Below are 21,530 nucleotides of genomic sequence, written 5' to 3' on the forward strand. Positions count from 1 at the left end.
AGCTAGCATATAATGTCACAAAAACCCAGAAGACAGCTAAATGCAGCACTAACCTTTGATGATCTTCATCAGATGACACACCTAGGACATTATGTTATACAATACATGCATGTTTTGTTCAATCAAGTTCATATTTATATCAAAAAACAGCTTTTTACATTAGCATGTGATGTTCAGAACTAGCATACCCACCGCAAACTTCCGGTGAATTTACTAAATTACTCACGATAAACGTTGACAAAAAACATAACAATTAATTTTAAGAATTATAGATACAGAACTCCTTTATGCAATCGCGGTGTCAGATTTTAAAATAGCTTTTCGGCGAAAGCACATTTTGCAATATTCTGAGTAGATAGCTCGGCCATCACAGGCTAGCTAATTTGACACCCACCAAGTTTGGTGATCACCAAACTCAGATTTACTATAAGAAAAATTGGATTACCTTTGCTGTTCTTCGTCAGAATGCACTCCCAGGACTTCTACTTCAACAACAAATGTTGTTTTGGTTCGAAATAATCCATAGTTATATCCGAATAGCGGCGTTTTGTTCGTGCGTCCCAGACACTATCCGAAATGGTAAATCAGGGTCGCACGCATGGCGCAATTCGTGACAAAAAAAATCTAAATATTCCATTACCGTACTTCGAAGCATGTCAACCGCTGTTTAAAATCAATTTTTATGCCATTTTCTCGTAAAAAAGCGATAATATTCCGACCGGGAATGTCCATTTAGCTAAACAGAGGAAAGAAAACAAAGCTTTCGGTCGACGCGGGCACGAGCCTGAGTCTCACAGTACTGTAACCAGCCACTACCCAAACACGCTACTTTTTTTCAGCCAGAGCCTGCAAAGCCACGATTCAGCATTTTGCCGCCTTCTGAGAGCCTATGGCAGCCGTAGAAAGTGTCACGGGACAGCTAAGATCCTCACTCTTCAATAAACAGAGACAAGAAGAACGACACCTTGTCAGACAGGCCACTTCCTGCATGAAATCTTCTCAGGTTTTTGCCTGCCATATGAGTTCTGTTATACTCACAGACACCATTCAAACAGTTTTAGAAACTTTAGGGTGTTTTCTATCCAAAGCCAATAATTATATGCATATTCTAGTTACTGGGCAGGAGTAGTAACCAGATTAAATCGGGTACGTTTTTTATCCAGCCGTGAAAATACTGCCCCCTAGCCATAACAGGTTAAGCCCCTCACTGTGTCACTCCATCCTTGCTGTGTGTGTGTGTGTGTGTGTGTGTGTGTGTGTGTGTGTGTGTGTGTGTGTGTGTGTGTGTGTGTGTGTGTGTGTGTGTGTGTGTGTGTGTGTGTGTGTATGTGTGTGTGTGTGTTTGTGTGTGTGTGTGTGTGTGTGTATGTGTGTGTGTGTGTGTGTGTGTGAGAGAGTTTTGTATTTGACATCTATTGGGAGAAATGACTGATTTACAGTTCATGAGGGTTGCCTAATCACACATATGAAGTTTTGGAAAGATGTGACCTTTTTAACCCTTCGAAACAGCCCCTATGACCTCAATTTAAGGCACTTCCAGTTGACACAGGAAGCTGAAAGTGAACACATATCCTCCTTGGGGTAGGCTCTTACAGAATTTTGAGTTTTAAGTTTTTATGTTAAGAACTGACTTATTTACAGAGGGTTGAATGATTGAGTGTTATTTCAGAAAATCACAGAAAATCACAGAAATCACGTTGAGTTCCGAAACCCACCTTAACGGATTCGTCTGAACATGCAGCAACTGGATCTGTAACTGTTTTTGGGGAAAAAACACATTTCTTTGAGCATCACCAATTGTACATTTTACTATTTCTCTTAAATTACGATAGATAAATGTCTGGTTCTTTTTTTCCTGACACCGTAGGTTCATGTACTTTGATGTGAAGCGGTGAAATTAGCGCTCTATTTTCGTTTTTGACCTTTAATCCCAGAAAAATGGCCTTAACTCAAAAGCGTTGAGGCCTCAACGCCATCTTTTTCGGGGCTAACTGCCCATTATGCCAAACCTATGCTCACCAAGTTTCGTCTTTGAAGTCTTTTCCGTTTAGGAGAAACGGCCATGTCGTGATTGGTGATGTTTTGTACATTTGCAATATGATTCCATTTGCCCTCTGGTGGAATTTACCGGGACAGCGGAAAAATGAACAAAATGTGAAAATTTTATAAATTGATAACCGAATGTCCGAGAGACTTCGTTCGATGACTTCCCGGAAGATCTGGCCCCGGTGCATGGTCCGCCGCCATCGGCGAATTTTAGAAACATTCGCGGACGTCTAGTAAGGGACCATACATTTGCAATTTGGAGTTTCTCATCAACCATACAGCAAATGTCAAAATGTTCCCATCATGTATGACTGTTTGGTAAGGCAATTCTACTGCCAATGTTTGTCTATGGAGATTGCATGGCTGTGTGTTAGATGTTATTCACCTGTCAGCAACGGGGCGTGGCTAAAATAGCCGACTCCACTAATTTGAAGGGGTGTCGACATACTTTTGTATATATGGTGTATAATACACATGATTTAGGTGTGGCCTCTATTAGCTTGGTGTTTATTGTTCATTGTGCCTACGGTTTTCCTAAAGCCAAACCCTGAACATTATCCTCCACCTCTTTGCCTCTGTATTCCACACCCCCTCTCTCTCCACCAGAACTGGTAACAGAACTGGAGACAGGTTTCATACAAATAATACAAACCAGTATTATTCCTCAGGACATCTCTTTCTTTCTTTCTTTCTTTCTTTCTTTCTTTCTTTCTTTCTTTCTTTCTTTCTTTCTTTCTTTCTTTCTTTCTTTCTTTCTTTCTTTCTTTCTTTCTTTCTTTCTTTCTTTCTTTCTTTCTTGGTCTTTCTTCCTCTCAGTCATTTTGGGGTGTTGCTTTAGTTTCCCGGGTGATTGAACCAGCTTCAGTGCTATGTCACAAACAGGTTCTCATCACACACAGCTCATCAGCACAGACTACTCATTCCTGAGCCCTCTATCACTCTAGCTTGGGAAACATATGTGCACATTGCCAAAGCAAGTGAAATAAACAATAAACAAGAGTAAGAAGAAACATATTTAACAACATCAACAAAATGATTAGAAATGAACAGTAAACATTGCACTCAAAGATGTTTCAAAAAGATAAAGTCATTTTAAGTGTTATATTATCAGTGGTTTAGCAATGTGTCCCGTGTGGCTCAGTTGGTAGAGCATGGTGTTTGCAATGCCAGGGTTGTGGGTTTGATTCCCACGGGGGACCAGTATGGGGGGAAAAAAATATGAAATGTATGCATTCACTACTGTAAGTCACTCTGGATAAGAGTGTCTGCTAAATGACTAAAATGTTTTTAAAAAAGTGGAAAGAGTTGTAATATGAATAGTGGTGGAAGATTAAAAAAAGAGAAATGTTGGTGGTATTTACAATGTGCTCCACTGGTTGCCCTTTCCTCATGGCAACGGGCCACAAATCTTGCCGTGTGATTGCACATTGTGGTATTTCACCTAACAGACATTGGAACTGATCAATGTTTGACTTGTTTTCAAATTCTTTGTGGGTCTGTGTGATCTATTGGAAATATGTGTCTCTAATATGGTCATACATTTGGCAGGTTAGGAAATGCAGCTCAGTTTCCACTTCATTATGTGGGCAGTGTGCACATATCCTGTGTTCTCCTGAGAGCCAGGTCTGCCTATGTGACCTTTCTAAATAGCAAGGCTATGCTTACTGAGTCTGTACATAGTCAAGGATTTTCTTAATTTTGGGTCAGTCACGGTGGTCAGTTATTCCGCCAATGTGTACTATCTGTTTAGGAAAAGATAGCATTCCAATTTGCTCTGTTTTTTGGTTGATTCTTTCCAGTGTGTCAAATAGTTCTCTTTTTGCTTTCTCATAATTTGGTTGGGTCTAACTGTTTTTCTGGCCTGGGGCTCTGTAGGATCTGTTTGTGTTTGTGAACAGAGCCCCAGAACCAGATGGCTGAGGGGACGCTTCTCTAGGTTCATCTCTCTGTAGGTGAGGGTTTTGTGGTGGAATGTGTGGGCATTGTTTCCTTTTAGGTGGTTGTAGAATTACAGTTTGATAACTAGCAGATGTAGCCCATATTCTGCTCTGCATGCATTGTTTGGGGTTTTGCGTTGTACACAAAGTATATATTTTTCTCTCTCTTTCTCTCTCAACGTCTCTCAGGGTGAGAAAAGGTATATTAATTAATAGCTTCTTAGAACTGATGCTTGATGCTGTAAACAAAGTTGAACTTGAGTCTGCAAACCACCTGGAAAGTAAACTTGCAGAGCCAGCCAGATATGGAACGGGGCAGTCAAAGGGCACGAGATAGAGAACAGGGAAACCGTCGATCTGATTGGCCGATAGCCCCTTCCCCTAGCCTACTCTGACCATCATTGGCTAGGGGAAAAATAAATCCCTGCCAAACAGACGCTCACACAACACATACACTACACACACTCATACACACAAGTCAAGAGGCAGACCCTGGGCTAATTCAGTACCAGGGAATTATATTACTGGCTGCTCTTCATGCAGAGGAGGGGAGAGAATAGGGGGTTCAGATTGGGGTGGGACGGATATTACAGGAAGAGGGAGGGAGGGGGGAAGTGCAGAGTAGGCTGGGGCTCAGGGGTGGGGTTGGAAAATGCAGAAGGAGCAACAGCTTGAGCTCTGGGACTACAGTGGACAGAAAGTAAGAGCATGGTGTGCTCTCAATGAAGGAGTGAGCAAGAGGAAGCCAGAAAGAGAGATGAAAGGAAACAAGACACATCAATCTACGTAAAGGAGGGCGTGCGGACAAGACGGACATTGTAGTTCTACTGGAGCCGAGTGGAGAGGGAGAAAAGAGGGGGGAAAGAAGAGAAAGAAAGGAGAGAGGCGCATGAGGTATTTTTATAGGGCACAGACAGAGATATGATAGCCTGCTTACAGAAGCTGTGTGCCTGGAAACGCTCAGAGAGAGCGAGTGAGAGAGAGAGAGAAAGAAAGAGAGGGTGGAAAAGGAGGGGGAGTGAGTGAGACAGAAAGATTAACCAGTCAGAAAGAGCGAGAGTGAGCAGTGACGTACAATCAGGGAGAAATAGCAAGGGAGGGAGGAGGGTGCATGAGAAGTAGAAAAAATAAAATGAAAGAGGGGAAAGGTGCCAAAACAAACTAATGTGTCAGTGCTGAGTGAGGGACACTAGGAGAGAGGGAGAGAGAGAGAAGAGGAGAGGGCCAGCCAGAGGACCTAGTAGGGGGAGAGAGGCATGAGGGGACTGTTCTGCTTTATGCTCACCCTGTCCATCCTGGGGACTGTCCTGACTGCACTCGTCTGGTACGTCTTCAGAGACCGGTGAGTCCCACTCCTTTCACATCCCTTCTCCCCAACTTCCTCCCTCTCGACTGGGCAGGTGTTGGAGCCTTTAGCCACGGGCTAGGTTGGGGGATTAGGCCTGGCTGGTGGTAGCTAGCATCATATACTCCAGACAAGCACAGAGAGGACAGAAGGGAGTGAGTCTCCACACTTCTGCTTTTAATGTGTGATTGTTTCACATCGGTTGGTGTGAGTAGCTGCTCTAGTGGAACAAGGTAAGAGTTGTGCAGGGGGTGAAATATGATATGTTTGGTCTTGGTGGTTATGCCTGTTCACTGGTTGGTTTTTCTCAATGCTTGTTACTGTGGGTATCTTAACTAAACCACTGACACACCCTGATTATATGGTGGAAAAGAGAGAGAGAGAGAGAGAGAGAAACTTAAGTTTGTGCCCCAGGAGAGCTGATGGATTTCATATCATAAATCTCAATGTCTTTAACTGACTGTGGATTTAAACCAGACCACTATTAATGAACTCTGAACAACCTGTACTAATTTTACATCTTGTGCTGAAGCGAACTCAACTGTTTATTTGACAGTATAGGTAGAATAAGAGGAAGGTGTTGCAAAGGCACATGGAAGGCTCAACGTTGGTGCATTTTGAAATATCATACTTAAACAAAAATATTATAGCAGATCTTATCTCCCCTTGATCCATTTTTTATATTTTTTAAACATACAAACCTAGCATGTGCTTGTAGGTGTGCTCTGTTAGATATTGATTTGAAATAGTGATCTGTTTTCTGTGGGAAAGGAAGATGTCGCCTGTAGGCAGAGGAAGATAAGTAAGTGAAAGGGGAACAGAACAAGAGATTGAGATTGAGAAGTCACTGTAAAATGCCTTCTCCTGCTGTTACCAAAACACGCTTGATGAACACACTGCTGATTTGTTTTAGCTTAGCGTCTGCCCTTCTGTGACAGTGACTTTAGACTCAGATTAATCATAGAACTAAGTGGTGTTTGACATTCACCATCTGCAGGATATGACAATTATCCCACCATAAATAACTGTCCACAAGAGTGTCACATTGTGGAGCAGGAAAACCCATGCACCCTCTATAGTGTGTTCTTAAAATATCTCTTTATAGCAAACTTCAAGGGGGATTACCTGTATACAGTAAGTTCAGGCTTGACCTTGCCCTTGGATTTCTTCTCAGACTGTTTTTGATAAATTGCTCTCTCATTCAGATAATTTGCGGGTTGCACTTCTGTTTGTAATGCTGCTGTAAAACTCCTTCAAGTGTTCGGGTTTCCTGTTTGAACAGTAAAACACGCTTAAATGGCTGTGTGTAACTCTTCAGTAACCCTTTAGCTCACCAGGTTGTTGTTATAGTATGCACAACATTCAGCTATTGATTTAATGTAAACACACTGTAAATTACCACATCAACACAATTAATTCAAGGTAACATGGTAAACTCAAGCAATACACTGCAAATACAACAGCAAACAATGCAGCTATACAAGCGTTGACAAGATAAGTGGTGTACTGGGTTCAAACAGAGGTCTACTCATCCTCCTATTCTCTCTGTCTTCCTCTGTCCCTGTTTGTGTTCATAGCAATGTCCAACCTGGCAGACCCCCCCACAAAGATCCTATTATGAACTCTGGGGCAGTCCCCTCCGGAACATGCAAGGGCTGCAGGTGAGACTAGATACACGCCCTGGCAACCACTACCCACAATCCTCTCTGCTCAACAACCACCTCATCTGTCTCTCCACTGTTCTTAACTTCATTATATGGTTCATAACTGCATGTTCTCTGTTTTGTGTCTGTGTGCGTGTGTGTGTCTGTGTGTGTGTCAAAGGGATACAGTTACTGAAAAAGTGGTGGAGCGCTACTCTCACAGCTGGAAGAAGCAGGAGGACAAGTTCAGAAATTTCAGGTGAAATATAAACAAACTATAAACCCAGACTCTGAACCCCACTAAAAGCCAACCAAGATTAGCCAAAGACCAATTTGTGAGGGTCACTAACCATAACAAAGGGGATGTTTCCTTTCTACTCCTAGAACAATGAGAAGCGTTTGCATCTGTTTACACCCTTGATCAGCTAGATGCATTGTTTGCTGTTAGGGGTTTTAGGCTGGGTTTCTGTACAGCACTTTGTGACATCGGCTGATGTAAAAAGGGCTTTATAAATACATTTGATTGAGAAGCAAAAGCATGTGGAATTGTGCTTCAAAGCAGGAGGAGTGACCTGTGAAATGTTAGCGTTTACTTCTTCATGCTGTTAGTAGCAGTAGAAGTAGAGGTCAGATGTAATATTGTTGCGACACATTGCGTCAGTCAGTCAGTGGGTATTTTCCTTCTCAAGGCTATCTTCCTCAGCTTCCTGTCTCCGCAGGCTAATTCTGGCTTAGTAAAGCCAGAATTAGTAAAGAGTATAGAGAGACTTAAACAACACCAAACAACATCAAAGCGAACTGTAAGGAGCTTTGTAAATGAATAAACACTTGAAAGGAAGGAATTTCTAAAAGACAATACTTTTCAATAAACATCCCTTTCCAATTTGTATATTTATATCAGATGAAGATGAGGCCTTCTTTATGTATTCCTATATCTGATATTTTCTTACATTTATCACCAGTAGGTTTTTATACCTAAGTTATCAACCAGACTGTTTCAAAATAAGAGAAATGTGTGTGTGAAGTACATGATTAATTTACAGTATGCTTTTAATACTGTGTCTTTATCTTATAATCAAAAGGTTATTGTTGTGTTCTCAGGTCTCTTCTGAGTAACAGATGTCATGGACTCACCAAGGCTATGGTGACACAGGCCAACACTCCTCTGGGGTCAAAGGTTGTGTACGATGGAGAGAAGAGGAAGCCTCTTCAGGTGACCCCTGAACTGTTCAGCACCTTTGCTAAGGTTTGTTGCTCTGGTCCAGTGTCACCTCAATGATTAGTGTGTGAGTGTGTGTTTAAGAAAGAGAGTGACATGACACATGTTGTGTTGCCTACAGGAGAATCCTTTTGTGAATACAACATGGGATACGTGTTCTGTCGTTGGGAATGGTGGAATCCTAGCTAATAGCAGCTGTGGAGAGAAAATCGACTCCGCCCAGTTTGTTATCAGGTGTGAGACAGAAAACTTACTCCACAATAATTACCTTTTCCTCTCAAACATTGTTAGAAACAAATTCACTGACCACTTCCCTCTGTCTCCCTTTCTCAGGTGTAACCTCCCTCCTCTGGAGAACGGCTATGAGAGAGACGTGGGCAACAAGACAGACCTGGTGACAGCTAATCCCAGCATCCTCATAGAGAAGTGAGTTTCGGAGCTCATTGGGCTTCTCATACTGCTTATCACCTGGTGTTTTATGGTGGATCAAGAAATGACCTGATCATATATTCTAGTGCTGGTCAAATTCATCTCCTCCAGCTGTTCTTCACCTCTCTCTTTTTTCTCTCCATCCCATCCTCTCTCAGATATGGGGGCCTGCAGGAGCGTCGTCGGCCCTTCGTGGAGAACCTGCGTAGCTATGGCGACTCCCTGATGCTCTTGCCAGCCTTCTCGTACGGCCCCAACACGCCCGTGTCTCTGCGGGCCCTCTACACCATCCAGGACTTTGACAGCCCCTTGCGGCCCGTCTTCCTCAACCCAGAGTACCTACAGAGTCTGGCACACTTCTGGCAGGGCCAGGGCCTGCGGACGGTACGCCTCAGCACAGGACTCATCGTGGCTAGCCTGGCGCTGGAGCTGTGCTCCAATGTGCATCTCTACGGGTTCTGGCCCTTTAATGAACACCCCCACCGACACCAGCCCCTCGCCAACCATTACTACGACGACAGGCAGAGTAAGAAGACGGTGCACGCCATGCCCGCTGAGTTTGACCACCTGCTAAGACTCCACAGCCAGGGCGTGCTTAGGATACACCTGGGAGAGTGTGCGCCCGCGGCCAGGTAGGCCCCACCCCTTTACCGGAACTTTACCTACAGCTAGGACAGACACAACAGGGACATAGGGCCCTCCTATAGGCTCTCTCAGGAGTCTTACCCAGTCATGCACTTACCCAGTCATGTCTTTGCTACCTGCCAGATGGGATGGCCCCAACTGGCCCAGAACACTCTGCTATTCAGCACAGGGGCATGTTTTATGTGACGTATGTCTGGTCACAGTGGAGGAGCAAGGGGGAGGCTAGGACGTTTAGTCTCCCCAGCAGCCATTTGTAGATTCTCAGTGTGAGAGTTTGCAGAACAGGTTGATCCGCAATCAAATCATTTGCACTGTACCCAAAATGGGTGTAAATACATGAAATATGCATATTATATACTGTATAGATTTACAATTATGTATTTATCATCAAGTGTTCCAGCTGGAATCTAGAGAATGTTTTTGTTTTGTTGAACTTAAATACAACGTGTTTTAGAACATGTATGGTTTAGATGAGGCCTTCCCAACTACAGAGGTAGTGTAGGTAGTGTAGTGCCTAATATGACTCACCTTCCTGACTGTAGCCTAAAAACCCACATGCGAGCCTTTAAGAGTTAACTGAATGTATGGTCATGTCAATCTAATACCTCCTGGATTGGGCAATCTTTAGCTGGACTGTTACATTCAGATTTATATTTAATATCGATGATGATTAATTATCATATCTCATTATGACATAGTGTATAATACATTCAATGTGGTACTGGGTCCTTCCATGAAATGAGTCCCTTTTTTGTCTCTTTGATATTTTAAGTAGAAATTGTGCACCAATATTGAATTTTAAAAGACTGCTAAATTAAATGAAGCGCCCTTTAATGTAGAGCACATGGAAAATTCAAGAAATCATATTTTTTTATATGAATAAAGACTTCTGAATTTTAGATCTCCCTTTGTGCACCCTCTATGACTTCAAGAAAGATTCTAACCCACTTAACCAATTTTCACCATCATTGTAAAGCCCTAGTTATTTCATTGCTTTAACAAAGTCATTTCTGAAGATGATTTATTTCACATGATTTAGTTATTCATTTTAAGGTAAAAAAAAAACCTGGCCGTCATTTTAAGGTCAACCTGTTACGTGAACTGAACTCTCGTTTTAATATGGTGAAACTATTCCTTTAAAAAAAAAATGTGAAAAGAAACATTGAATATCTAACAGTCAAATCATTAGTGTAAAAGCAGAGCTGCTTCTACTCTTTTTGGCTATTTTCTGGTGTTTTATGGTGGAAAACTGAGTGGATTGAACATGTCAACCCTGTTACCCATATAGGAACAGGCTACAATTATTTTTACAATACATTTTTTTTGTGATGCTTTCTTTCAAGTGCCCTTCTCTGTTTCACACAACAAGCTTCCATTCCTCCTATCACAAGGAGAAATGGCTGATTTAAGATTAAATGGTATATGCTGTTGCGGTTAACCCTGATACTTTATTTGGCACTTAATAGGCACTGACTATAGTCATTTTTTTTATTCAACCTCTTATGATGGGAAAACACGCTATTTTATTAAGTTGAACATGTGCTCTTCATGACAGAATGTTAAAATTAGGTGAAATAAAACCGTTTTTTCCCCCTCCAAGTTAGACCCAAAACCCAGCTAACAACAAATGTTCCCACAACTTTAGAGAACATTTCCTTAAGAGTCTCATTAGGTCACAAGAAGGGACTGGATTCCTGGAACCACCCTACTGCTATACCAACACTTTTTGTTTCATCATTTCAAAATACATTTTGGGAAAGAAAAACAGTGTTTCAATGATTCTGTAAACATAAAATAACAACAAAGGGTTCTTACACAGCAAGCACTATACTAGATACCTTACCCAGGCCAAACTAACTCAGAGTAATGATGCTGAAGCACGAAATTGTCTTTGCACATAATTTAAAAACAAATGTGAAAAGGATCCAGGGAGTGTCATTAGTCCAGTGTTTGAAAGTGACCTGGCACAGTATGTTTTTATTAATAACATTAACACACTGATGTTACATAACCCTTCAAACAGAGATATTTTCCATTCTGGTTCGTTGTACCATTTCACAGTCCTGGATGTAGCACAGAGATGGCCTGGGCCCCAGCCTCAGTCTCAGGCCTCAGTCTCCCGGTTGGCTTTCTGGGTAGTGCCATGCCCACACTGGCACAACGCAACACAACCTCCCAGACACAGAAGCCTTGGGCAAAAACACAGAAGGGGAAACAGAAGGAGACCAGGGAAGTGATGACACCCATAAACATTTCTGGGGAGTCCTCTTTCAAAAAGGGTTTCCATTGTTACCAGCTCTCACAGGTCAAAGTGTTATAACAATAAATACTCTCCCCCTGTGACCATGGTGACAGTAAAGAATCTGTGCTGTGACTAAATAACAACATTAGCAAGGGAGTGGTGGGGGGATGCAGGATTGACTTATTAGCACTGTAGCTGCCGTAAGTAATAGGATAAAACTAGATGCATGGGTAAGAAGGGCATTCTAGAGCTTGCATTATTTCCCTATAATGCAAGATATATTTGGAAGGTAGAGTTCAATGGCTATAGTTCATTCTTACATGTTCTATGTTTGAACTCCTTTTGAAAGCAAAAGTCAAATGAAAACACTATTCAGCATTTGTTTTATTTGATTTTCATAATGGTAAACTCAGACTGATGGTTTGATTAGCTAAACTAGCAAGTCTGTTTGTTTGGTTACCACGGCAACTACTGTAGCTGTCTAGTAAACTTGCTAGCTACTTCAGTGGATGTTGAACACATTTCTAGCGTCAAATGAACACATTTCCTACGGCAAATGTGTTAAATTATAGCCATGGTATAAAAGGGATAATCAACTCGGGGCTCTATGCGTTCTCTGGAAAATAATGCAATTCAGTGGAAGGTCAGTTCCACTCACCTAGCGGTTCATGGAACACACCTTCCACCTCGTTCATTATTTTCCATGGAACACATAGCCCCTAGTTGATTATCCCTTAAATACTTTTCTTCAACCCCACTCCAATATGCTTTTCACACCATTTCAATGTATTTCGCTAGACTTCAAAGATGGAAATTAACAGACTCTTATGCCACCACCAATAGCATTAACTATGTATGGAATGCTGTGTGAGAATGTCTTACCATTGAGGCTGGTTTTTGCAAGTATTCAGACCCTTTGCTATGAGACTCAAAATTGAGCTCAGGTGCATCCTGTTTCCATTGATCATCCTTGATTGGAGTCCACCTGTGGTAAATTCAATCGATTGGACATGATTTGGAAAGGCACACACCTGTCTATATGATGTCCCACATTTGACAGTGCATATCAGAGCAAAAATCAAGCCATGAGGTCGAATGAATTGTTTCGAGGCACAGATCTGGGGAAGGCTACCGAAAAAGGTCTGATTGAGCCAAGATTGAACTCCCCAAGAACACAGTGGCCTCCATCATTCTTAAATGGAGGAACTTTGGAACCACCAAGACTCTTTCTAGTGCTGGAACTGAGCAATCAGGGGAGAAGGGCCTTGGTCAGGGAGGTGACCAAGAACCCAATGGTCACTCTAACCGAGTTCCAGAGTTCCTCTGTGGAAATGGGAGAACCATCCAGAAGGACAACCATCTCTGTAGCACTCCACCAATCAGGCCTTTATGGTAGAGTGGCCAGACGGAAGCCGCTCCTCAGTAAAAGGCACATGACAGCCCGCTTGGAGTTTGCCAAAAGGCACCTTAAAGGACTCTCAGACCATGAGAAACAAGATTCTCTGGTCTGATGAAACCAAAATTGGCCTGAATGCCACGTGTCACGTCTGTGGGAAACTTGGCACCATCCCTACGGTAAAGCATGGTGGTGGCAGCATCATACTGTGAGGATGTTTTTCAGTGGTAGGGACTGGGAGACTAATCTGGATCATGGGAAATATAAACGGAGCAAAGTACTTAGAGGTCCTTGATGAAAACCTGCTCCAGAGCGCTCAGGACGTCAGACTGGGGTGAAGGTTCACCTTCCAATAGGACAATGAACCTAAGCACACAGCCAAGACAATGCAGGATCGAACATCTCTGGAGAGACCTGAAAATAGCTGTGCAGCGACGCTCCCCATCCAACCTGAAGTTTGAGAGGATCAGCAGAGAATAATGGGAGAAACTACCCAAATACAGATGTGCCAAGCTTGTAGCGTCATACCCAAGAAGACGTGAGGCTGTAATCGCTGCCAAAGGCGCTTCAACAAAGTACTGAGTAAAGGGTCTGAATACTTATGTAAATGTAATATTTCAGTTTTTGTATTGTACTATCATTACTGTACCTTGCCAGTACAGAGCTGCTATTTTCACTGTGTCTCCAGCCACGGGGATCCCTCAAATTACCGTCTGGATACTCTTTGTCTTCTTATCGTCCTGGGGCAGAGAACCAACCGGAATAATCCCCTGGAAAGCACTGGTGTTACTCCTCTCCTCTTCCCTTCCCTTGCTTCCCCAAATACATAATGTTAACATCAGGGATGCAAAGCTAGTCGCCTTTTGGCGAAATTCGCCATTTTGAATCCAAAATAGGTGACCTACGTGATTTGTTTAGATCCTATGAGAAAAGTTTAGGCGAGGGGGGGGTTGGATGATTACAAACTGTATGCGAACGAGTGATGCGCGTTTGGAGCAATACTGTCTGTATCCAAGGCTCGGGCAATCGTTCACATGACAGAATGCAGCACGCGACTGAAGAGACATCCGCGCACGCTCTGGAAAGACTGCGGGTGAGTGGAAAGGCAGTTTGCCAGTTAACTTACTGAACGATAACGATTAGGTACGGAGACGGGGGTGAGAAGGTGATGATGCGTACTTCATGAACTGTAACCGAAAATCAACTGGCATTTGGAAAGTTTGAGTTGAGGGAGGAATTGTGGTGGAACAAGTATTGTTAAGTATCTTGCTAGTTGTATCGAATTATCCGTTAGTTAGTCAGAGAAATGTTGAGCAACATTAGCCAATTTAACTGAGCAAATAATTGAGTTTATGGTGTTAGCTAGCTAACGTTACAACAACAGATGAGCTAACGTTAGTAACCTAACCAATTCGCTATAGTATTAACTGGTGACGTTATACGACTCCTTGCCGTTCGTTCCTCAAATTATAACGCGTCATTGGCTTACTGGACCCTGGCAATCTGTGTGAAATGTTAACTAGTTAACGAACAAACTATCTGTGAACTAATGTTTTCCCTCTACAGTATGTGGTTAATTTTCAGAATGAGAGAATTGGGTGAAAATGAGGCGTTGCTTGTTAAAGAAGTGTAGCAGGAGCTGGGCCTGGTTTAAGCTGGATGCCACTATAGAGGTGAAAGGAACACCACACACTTTCCCTCTTTCTCACTTTTTCAATACAGTGGATAAAAGGCGGATGCCAGGTGTATTCTCTGCCTGAAATATCAATTATGCCAAGAAAGGGCATCATGCTCTGCTGGCACATTGTAGAACAGATGTCCACAGGCAGAAAGTGTACAATGTATTAATGCAGTGTAGCCCAAAGATATTGCTTTTGTTGTGTTGAACTTGACAGTCAGTACCACATATTAAATGTTGTACTCAGTGAATGTTCTTTTTGCATACATGTAGCCTTGTGCACTTGATCGATGTCTATAGTGGCCACTATAAAAGAGCAAAAATAGAATGCCTGTTTGTTTCATTCTATTCCTGCTTAAGATGTTTTTTTCCCAAGTGCAATATTTAGATGTGTGTGGTCACAAGTGTTAAATTATAAAGGCTGTCATGACTAACTGTAATATTAGTGTATTGTTTTTTTCTCAAGACTTGAATGTCATTGGATTGCTTTCTTTAGCCCTGGATTGTAAACTGCCATGGTCAAAACATATTGATTCAACAGTAGCTAAGATGGGGAGAAGTATGTCCATGATAAGGCGCTGCTCTACCTTCTTGACAGCACTGTCAACAAGGCAGGTCCTACAGGCCCTAATTTTGTTGCACCTGGATTACTGTTCAGTCGTGTGGTCAGGTGCCACAAAAAAGGATTTAGGAAAATTGCAATTGGTTCAGAACAGGGCAGCATGGCTGGCCCATTGATGTACACAGAGAGCTAATATTCATAATGTGCATGTCAATCTCTCCTGGCTGAAAGTGGAGGAGAGATTGACTTCATCACTGCATGTATTTATGAGACGTATTGACATGTTGAATGCACCGAGCTGTCTGTTTGAACCACTGGAACACAGCTATACATACCCCACAAGACATGCCACAAGAGGTCTCTTCACAGTCCCCAAGTCCAGAACAGACTATGGAAGGTGCGCAGTATTAAATAGAACCATGACTACATGGAATTCTATTCCACATCAAGTAACTCATGCAAGCAGTAAAATTTGATTAAAAAAAACACCTTATGGAACAGCGGGGACTGTGAAGCAATACAAACAGGGACAGACACACACACACACACACGATAGCATATGCACTATACACACACACTTACACATGGCTTTTGTACTGTATATATGTGGTAGTGGTGGAGTAGGGGCCTGAGGGCTCACAGTCTGAATGTATTGTAATGTTTTAAAAATGCTATAAACTGCCTTAATTTTGCTGGACCCCAGGAAGAGTGCAGCTAATGTGGATCCATAATAAATACAAATTCTTTAAATGTTTTAGCTGTGAGTTAGGTTCACATTAATCACTTTATTTTACACACAGAGACTGACCATGTAGATCATATTCTTTGTTGTTTCATTAGTTAAAACCTGCATTTCCCCGTAGCAGGGATTTTTTTTGTATGTTTCAGTGCAACAGAAAAAGTGCCACCTTTATGAGCCCTAAACCAGTTTGCATCCCTGTAACATAGCTTCTTTACTGCCAATTCAGTCAGCGAGGACATATAATAGGGAAAATACTTTTGTTACTGTTTGAAAGCAGTGGTCCCCACATGTTGCGGTTCAAGAACATGGGTTCATGAGATCCCATTCATGTGGACTGTGACCTCAGTGTAGAGCCAGCTGCTGCTCTCAGCTCCGTTCCATCTCCGACTGGTGCATTGTTGTATGATTAATGATATTATAAGCAAGCTGATTGCAAATAGAAAATCCCCTCTATTTTAAGAATGGCTTTATACCAGTGGGGCCTCTGTGACAGTCAATCAAGGCCTCCCTCAAGGATTGAAATGTTCTCATACCAACCTGAAACTCAACTGTCACCAAATTAACAACTGCCAAATAAATATGACATAGCTGACATGAGAAGAAGTGACATATTAGGCCCGTCTGCTGCATTGGTCGCTGGAATAGTGACACAGCATCAGCCTGTAAGACTGTAATCCTTCTGATAGGACCGTACAGCCCCCTGCTCTCCACCAATCAAAATCAAACGGGAACCCGACTGACAGTAAGAGGACAATACAACAACATCCCAAAAGTCCATGTTAGTCTTGTCTTGTTCTGGTGATGTGGTGTTTCTATACTGAAGAGACAGGCATCAGGGAGACATACAATAAATACATTGATGGGGATACCAGACTGGAACTCTCAGAAACATCCTTTACAAAAGGCTAGAAAAACACAAATGTTATTATGTTATTTATGAAACTGCTTTTCTACTGTTGGTTTGTGATGAAATCCCCAAAGGGTGTGTGGCGGATGAATCAGAATTAGTTGGGTAACATAGATAATTAAGATGTTTTATTTGCATAATATGCTTATGTGAGGTACTTGTCATTAGAATGTATCCATTTGGATAATGAATGTTGGCATTTGCACTTTTCCCTTAGCTGGGTCTCAGTCACTTGGGGCCCAGAGAAGGGAGAGGTCAGGCTTGTCTTTTACATGTCCCTGGTGCTATGCAGAATATCAGAAAGGGAAGAGGACAGGATGGAACATTGTCTTCATATGTGAATGTGTCTTTACCTATTCTTAAACCATGTGAAGGGATGGCGTGATTAATGTGGAACCAATTATTTGTCTCCACAATGTCTGTGCGCAAGTCACTCCCCTCAGTGAGCTTGTCCAGAAGTGGGATCAAGAGGGGGTTTACTTGAGATGGGAGTATCTAGAGTTGACAATTGATATATGCCATTGGATAAGTTGGTGTTTTTGTACTATGAAGTACCAGGAATGAGATTAGAACCTCGTCTTAGAGACCAAACTGAATGATAATTTATAGCGAATGTTATCTGGCTAAGGGATACTCCTTTCTCAAATATAAAGTCCCTTTGTGAACTGTTTCTAAGATCTGTTGTTCGTCATGTACGTTGAGAGGGGTGTATCTTGGCTATAAAAGATCTTTGTACTTTTGTGTAGTCACTTTCAATGGTTCATTAGAGATAGCGCATCATTGAAAGTCAAGTGCTTTTGCAAAAACTCTTAATTATTAAAGATGTAGTTTAAGTATAACTCTGACTGGTGTGTGAAGTTTGTAACTCTCTTCATTTGGTAATGCAGAAATTAGCCACCACAGGTGACTTTGACAAACATAGAGGACCTCTAACAGACTACCCATCATCAGACAAATAGATCCCTGCGTGCACATAAAGGGTTCAACTACATAGACATCAACAGACACATGCTGAAGGAAGATAATGTAGCCTCCTGATGAGTAGACAGTTGACAAAACTTCATTTTGATTCAGTCAGACTGGAGATCTTTTATTTTTTTCAGTTTATATTCTGGGCCTGACATCAACACAATGTGACGTCTGAGAAAATTATCTGTCTAATGTAGAACCCACACAGTTAGACAAATAGCCAACAAGGCCAGTCACAAGCCATTATGTCTCCTGCTGGAATGAAAAGTGCTGGGAAAGCGATGTGTCACATCTGCACTTCTGCTGAATACCCTCGCCTTCTAGTTCCAACCCCACTCACCAAGCACCATGGGACCATGTTGAGACCATGTTGACACGGAGTCTGGAAGAGTACCTAAATCCACTTGCACACACACACATTCAAGTATGCAGGGGCGGACTAGGACCCGAAATTGGCCCTGGCATTTACAGTGCCTTCAGAAAGTATTCACACTCCTTGACTTTTTCTAAATGTTATTGTGTTACAGCCTGAATTTAAAATGGATTAAATTGATAGTTTGTGTCAATGGCCTACACACAATACACCATAATGTTTAAGTGCAATGACATTTTTTGGACATTGTTACAAATTTGATACAAATGAAAAGCTGAAATCTCTTGAGTCAATAAGTATGCAACCCCTTTGTTATGAACCCCTTTGTTGTTCAGTCTGCTTTCCAACAGACACTGGGAGACAAATTCACCTTTCAGAAGGACAATAACCTAAAACATAAGACCAAATATACACTGGAGTTGCTTACCAAGACAATATTCAATGTTCCTGAGTGGCCTAGTTACAGTTTTGACTTAAATCGTCTTGAAAATCTATAGCAAGACTTGAAAATGGGTGTCTAGCAATGATCAACAACCAACTTGACATAGCTTGAAGAATGAAAAATAATAATGTGCAAATATTGTACAATCAAGGTGTGCAAAGCTCTTAGAGACTAACCCAGAAAGACTCACAGCTGTAATCGCTGCCAAATGTGATTCTAATATGCATTTACTCAGGGGTGTGAATACTTATGTAAATGTGATATTTCTGTATTTCATTTTCAATACATTTGCAAAAATATCTAAAAACATGTTTTCACTTTGTCATTATGGGGTATTGTGTGTAGATGGGTGATATTGGGTGAAAAATATTTTACCCATTTTGAATTCAGGCTGTAACAAAACAAAATGTGTAATAAGTAAAGGGGTATCAATACTTTCTGAAGGCACTGTATAACACACCGGACAATTACTTTCCTTGAGGACACCAAACCAGCCCATTTTCTTTCTTGAGGCCCCCACATCGGCCCATTTTTTTCCTTGAGGCCCCCATTATTAACCAGATAATGATAATTTTGCACAAAAGTTAGATAGGCCCACTGAGCTAAAAATGGACCAGCCCATCTGGCATTTGCCTGAAATGCTAGGTGGCCAGTCCGACCCTACATGAACGTACACATGCACACAAATCCAAACCACACAGGCCCCATCTTGGAGCCATAAGTCACCCCAGTCCGCACTGACTGATGCTCAGATGTGGAAGAGATGGGGCCTCAGCCTTCCTTCTCTCTGAGATGGCCCCTATACTGCCTGGGACCGGGTCCCACTGAGGGTCTGCTGGCTGGGGCCACATAGAGACAGCTGCCCCCTACTGCACACAGATTATACAGGATACATCCCAAATGGCACCCTAAAAGTAGTGCACTATATAGGGAATAGGGTGCCATTTGGGATGCATAGACTCTAGGTCCCTATAGAGCCACTGTCGAGCCTCTACAGACCCTGTACGGGCCCCTAACACACCCAGGTACTTTGAACCCAGTCTGGGCCTTTTCTCTGTGGCATTTAGTCTATATACTGTATACAGTTTGATTTCAAAGAGGGGCCCAGCTCTCCCCCTGCCTCTAGGGGTCATTCTTGAATTGCGTGGTAGATGCTGCCTCTTGATTTTGGCACCATGTAAAAACAAAAACATGACAAAACATGACAAATAATAAATGTTACATTTTATTTAACTGTAATTTAATAACAAAACATATGTAAGTCCTTTATACTGCAACGCATTTATTTGTATGTATTATAGAAACTACTGGGGGCTAGCAAATTAGTTTGTCCCACTGGTGATGTATAGAGGTGATGTTTTAGGTATTTAGAGATATCTATGTATTATTTTGAATGCTAGACAGTGAACAAAAGTATTTAATATATTGTATAGATCAATAAAAACAAAGAAGGCAATTAAAATAAAAACAATTGTACTAGTATAATGTGTGTCCCTCAGTTTATTATTATTTGTTATTATTTTACCCCCCAATTTCAATCTTGTCTCATCATTGCAACTCCCCAACAGATTCGGGAGGCGAAAGTCGAGTCATGCGTCCCCCGAAACATGACCCGCCAAACCTCGCATCTTAACCCCTTCCTTTAATCCAGAAGCCAGCCGCACCAATGTGTCGGAGGAAACGCCATTCAACTGACGACCGGCGGAAGCGCGATAAGCCAAGTGAAGCCCACCAGGCCAAACCCTACCCTAACCCGGACAGTTGTGCGCCGACCTATGGGACTCCCGATCACGGCCGGTTGTGATACAGCCTGGGATGGAACCCAGGTCTGTAGTAATGCCTCTAGCACTGCGATGCAGTGCCTTAGAATGCTGCGCCACTTGGGTGGGCTGTCCCTCAGGTTTATGTCATTGGTGTTACCGCCTTTAGAATCACTGATTACAAGGATATCAAGGACCTTGAGCATTCTCTCCATTGGCAAACTGTTATCGGGGGAGGGGTCTATATATTAAAGAAAATGATTAGCTAATCATACCCTTCTAGTATGTCATACATTTGAGGATTCCATTGATAACTTGGTGTGTCTAAATCCAAAGTGTCACTTGGTGTTATGCTGCATTCATATGCTATTCGGAAGTAGGAAACTCTGACATTTTCGACTTGCTAACTGGTTAAACACGGGCACGTGTATAACTACAACCAGTTAGCAAGTCAGACATTTCAGAGTTTCCTTGTTCCGACTAGCATGTGAATGTGGCGTAAGTCAATTTAAATGAAGGGAAATAACATTGTGAGTAAAATGATTATTCATATCATTTTAGTAAATTGTTTTTAAAGGATTGATTAACTTAGATTTGAGCACTTGTGGTCTCCATTTTAGAAAATCGTCATTTACCTAAAATGTCTCATTGGTGTCACCATCATTGCTACTACTCCTACTGGTGGCACAATGTTATCATAATGGTAAAAATTATTTAAAGTTATTGAGATACCATATTAGTTGATTCAGAATGGGAAAATATACCCGAATGTAAAAAAAAAAATATATGTATAAATTTTGTTTTAAATTTTTTAAATGCCATGCCCAAATGCCACCGTAATTCAAGAATGACCCATAAATTAACTGAAACTAAATGGATCTAAATGGAAAAAATCTTTTTTTTCTCCTGTGCTGAATTTAATGTGGGCTGATTGCATTGTGTATATATATATTAAAAAAAAAGGGAAGCGAGAGATTGACATTGAAGATCATCAAGGACCTCAGCCACCTGAGCCACGGCCTTTTCACCCGCTACCATCTAGAAGGCGGAGACAGTTGTATCAAAGCTGGGATAGAAAGACTGAAAAACAGCTTCTATCTCCAGGCCATCAGACTGTTACTAGCCGGCTACCACCCAGTACTCTATCCTACACCTTAGAGGCTGCTGCCCTATGTACAGTGCATTCTGAAAATAT

At 41.9% G+C, this 21,530-nt stretch overlaps 1 protein-coding gene and 1 long non-coding RNA gene across 3 annotated transcripts; one reads left to right on the top strand and one right to left on the bottom strand.

Annotated features, from left to right (window-relative positions):
* The first annotated feature begins 4,591 nt into the window (after positions 1-4,591).
* LOC106600987 (alpha-2,8-sialyltransferase 8F) lies at positions 4,592-10,163 on the top strand. Of its 2 annotated transcripts, none has more exons than XM_014192811.2 (7): positions 4,592-5,325; positions 6,906-6,989; positions 7,153-7,230; positions 8,073-8,217; positions 8,312-8,424; positions 8,524-8,616; positions 8,778-10,163. In XM_014192811.2, the coding sequence occupies exons 1-7, from the start codon at positions 5,240-5,242 to the stop codon at positions 9,253-9,255; spliced, it is 1,077 nt and encodes a 358-aa protein (XP_014048286.1). In that variant the 5' UTR covers positions 4,592-5,239; the 3' UTR covers positions 9,256-10,163. The 2 variants fall into 2 exon arrangements, with proteins under 2 accessions (XP_014048286.1, XP_014048287.1); XM_014192812.2 differs by having other exon boundaries at positions 4,592-4,877.
* Positions 10,164-11,197: 1,034 nt separating this feature from the next.
* Positions 11,198-14,592, bottom strand: LOC106600988 (uncharacterized). Its single transcript, XR_001327927.2, has 2 exons — positions 13,552-14,592; positions 11,198-11,453 (listed from the first exon to the last, which is right to left on the bottom strand). It is a non-coding gene; the product is annotated as an uncharacterized lncRNA (long non-coding RNA).
* Between the last annotated feature and the right edge of the window lie 6,938 nt (positions 14,593-21,530).

Source organism: Salmo salar, chromosome ssa03 (genome assembly GCF_905237065.1).
Source record: "Salmo salar chromosome ssa03, Ssal_v3.1, whole genome shotgun sequence".
NCBI classification, from domain to species: domain Eukaryota; kingdom Metazoa; phylum Chordata; class Actinopteri; order Salmoniformes; family Salmonidae; genus Salmo; species Salmo salar.